The 3,449-nt window shown below is 27.5% G+C and overlaps 1 protein-coding gene across 1 annotated transcript in view; it reads left to right on the plus strand.

The window, feature by feature from the left end:
* Nucleotides 1-727: 727 nt before the first annotated feature.
* The window catches only part of Phum_PHUM432180 (unc-13, putative), a gene marked incomplete at both ends in the record, with an annotated part of 16,312 nt that continues 13,590 nt past the window's right edge, over nt 728-3,449 (plus strand). The window contains one exon of the mRNA XM_002429360.1: nt 728-799. Within this exon, the coding sequence (XP_002429405.1) occupies nt 728-799 (72 nt within the window). The remainder of the gene's footprint in view (nt 800-3,449) is intronic.

Below are 3,449 nucleotides of genomic sequence, written 5' to 3' on the forward strand. Positions count from 1 at the left end.
ATTTCCTGTCGGTTGTGAGAGTTTATTTATAATTAGGGAAAAATTATTTCTTTCGGATATTATAATAATAATAATGATGATGATAATATGTGCCACGTGTGAGTGCGTGCGCGAGAGTTTTTTTATTAATTCAAAACGTCGTGCCAGAAGAAAAAAAAAAAAAAATTTTGAATTTCTTTTTTTTTTTTGTTTTTGTTATCATCATCGTTGCTTCCGTTTTTATTCTTCCGTTTGTTGTTTGTCGTTGTTGTTGTTGTTGTTTTAACTTAATTAAAAAACCATTGTTAACGAATGAAAAAATAATAATAATAATAATAATAATAATCCAAGATTATCTTCAAAAAGGGGGTGGAAAAAAAAAAACCCTCTCCGACGACCTGAGCTGGACGTACAAATTAAATTTTCATTTTTTTTTTTTTTTGTTTTCCTTTGTTAATTTACGTTTTTTTTTTGTTTGTTGACAATAATAATGATAATAAAAAATTATTAAAATTATTATTATTATTTTACGACACTCTTCACATGTAGTAAAAACTCGTTCGGTTGATATTTTTAAAGCGGAAAAAAAAAAAAAAATAAATTATCATTATTATTAAATGTCAAAATAATTATCATCATTATCATTATCATTATGTTTTTTTGTTTTTTTTACCATGGCGAGATAAAAAAGGAAAAAAGAAATTTAAAAAAAATATATATAAACAGATTATTATTCTTATTTTAGACAATGGCGGCGACAAAAAGAAATGCTGGACTTACATCGGCTGTGCCAAGAGCGACACTCAACGATGAAGAATTGGTAAGTTTGACGTCATCATCCTCTTACGTCACAAAATTTTTCCAAATTTTTTTTTTTTTAAAAAACTTTCGACTCTCGAATGGGGTTATTCATATTTAATAAGTGATTTGTTCGATTCTCTCGTTCGATACTCGATCGAGTCTTCGATGATAATGATAATAATAACAAATAACGAATTTAACGATTTTTTATTTCACTTTACGAAACGATTGATTGACTTGATGGTTCGAGGAAAATTTTTAGGAAAATTGGGAAACGTTAAACGAAAAATGGAGAAAATGAAATTTTAAAATTTTACATTTTCAATTATTTAAATTATGTAACAATAAAATGTTTTAAACAAAAGAAGTCTATTAAAAAAATTCAAAACAAAAGGTTTTACTATTATTATTATTATTATTAATAATTTTCACTTAATTTAATGGGGGGGGGGAATTGTTCGAATGTACGTTTCTTTTTGTTTAAGAAAGAAAAGAAAAGAAAGTAAGAAAATATATATATGTATATGCATTTTTTAAAATAATAAACAGTCGTGCCAACCTATTTAAATTTTTAAAAAAAATTTAATTAATTTTGTTGGCTAAGAAAAACAAAAGGAAAATTTTTTTTTTAACGATAATAATAATAATAATAGTTTTTCGAAAACGTAAAAAAAAGAAAGGGGAGGAAGAGAAAGGAGGAATTTTTCCGTTCCCGAAAGAAAGAAAGAAAAATGGTAGGAAGAAAGGAAACCATCGAGAAAATTATTATTATTATTATTGAATTTTAGACAAATCGTACAAAAGGACAATATTATTATCATTATTATCATTATTATTAAGGAACTCGGGTAATTTAAATTATTGTATTTACCATTTCATTTATAACGGATTTTTCAACTGTCAAAAGGTAGTAAAAATGAGGAAGATGAGAAAAGGAAAAAAAAGAAAAAAGAAAAAGGAAAAAGGAAAGAAATTGAATGGAAATAAATGTTTTGCGGTGAGGGAGAATGAATTGGATAATTTGAGAAGGGAGGAAGGGGAGGGGTAGGAAGTAGGAGGGGAGAGCGGATAAAAGGGATGAAAAAATAAAGTAAATGAATTTGAAAATAAGAAAAGGTGGTAAAAAAAGTTTTAGACGAGGGAAAGGGAGAGAGAGAGACAGTTTCAAAAGAGAGGGGTGGAGTGAGGGGAGGAAATTGAAGGGGAGAAAGAGGGGGAAAGAAGGGAATAAAAAAAAAAAAAAGGAACGCGTCGCGCGGATTGCTTATTTCTCACGACAAAGTTTTTTATATTATTAAAATTAAAAAGTTTTTTTTTTTTTTTTCGTTAATGTAATTGATTTTCATTTATTCTTTTTTTTTATACTTCTTCTCTCTCTTCTTCTTCTTCTTGAAGAAAAGTTTTAAAAAAAGCCGAAAGGTAAAAAAAAAAGGAAAAAGAAAAAGTGGGTGAAAGTAGAAAAAGAAAGAAAATTTTTTTTTTTTTGCATTCCCACGAATGAGTCAACATTAAATTTCCATATTTAATTTTCGTGCTGTACACCTTCATTACCTCCTCCCCTTTCTCCCTTCCCTTCCTTTCCCCTTTCTTCCTCTCCTCTTCTCCACTCATTTTTCCACCCTAAATCATCATCATCATAAAACTTTTAATATGATTATTATTTGTAAATAAAAAAATTTATTCGAAATCATTTTTGAAAAAAAAAAAAACTTTCGAAATGTTTCTTTATCATTATTATTATTTTTAAATTACGTTAGGAAATCGATACGGAGGAGGGATAAAGGAGAGGGGGAAATAACAAAATAAATAAAAAAAAGTAAAAATTAGTTAAGAAATGTGAGAAACGAGTTCTTCTCGTGTTTTCACTTCATTAATCATTTTTTTTCCAACCACCCATTCATTTACCTCTCTCTCTCTCTCACTCTTTCCCCCCTTTCCCATCGACAAAAAATAATAATTTTCCCTAAAAAATGTAAAATATACTCGTGCGGTAATGATAATAATAATAATAAAATTCCCGTGAATTTTAATAAGGAAAAAAAAAGAAAAATTTAAATAATGAATTGGATTAGATGAATACCTGTAAGGGAATTTTTTTAAACAAAAAACAAAAGGCTCGTTCAAGCCCTCTTCCCTCCCCCCTCACTTACTCATTTTCCTTTCACGTATGCATTCGGGGGGGTTTTAAGAAAATTTTTCTTTTTTTTTTTTTTGTACTGCAGAAAATTTTTCAGAATTCATTTCCGGAGAAGAAATTGAAGAAGAAAAAAAAATTAGAAAAGGTTTTTCTCTTTCTATCTCTCTCGCTGTCTCGCTCTAAGACGTGAAAAGTGTTTTTTATGTATGTATTTATAATCTTGAAAAAATCCGTAAGCTGATTCTCTCTCTCTCTCTAACCTGTTTTTTCCATCTTGGAAAAAAAGAAAAATATGTCACCGATTTTCAAAAAAGTAAAATTTTCCGTTTGAAATACGAAGAACAAAAAAAAAAAAAAAAAAAAAAATTCGACGACGACGACGAACGACGTAAAGTGTTTTTAATAATAATAATAATAATAATATTGGAAAATCGTATTGATAACTCTTATCACAAAAACAAAAAAAAAACAAGAAAAACAAGAAAAAGGAAAATGGTGATGAATAAAAAAAAAAAAAGAAAAAAAAACGTAA

The sequence above is a fragment of the Pediculus humanus genome, genomic scaffold, assembly GCF_000006295.1.
Source record: "Pediculus humanus corporis 1103172108199 genomic scaffold, whole genome shotgun sequence".
NCBI classification, from domain to species: Eukaryota; Metazoa; Arthropoda; class Insecta; order Psocodea; family Pediculidae; genus Pediculus; species Pediculus humanus.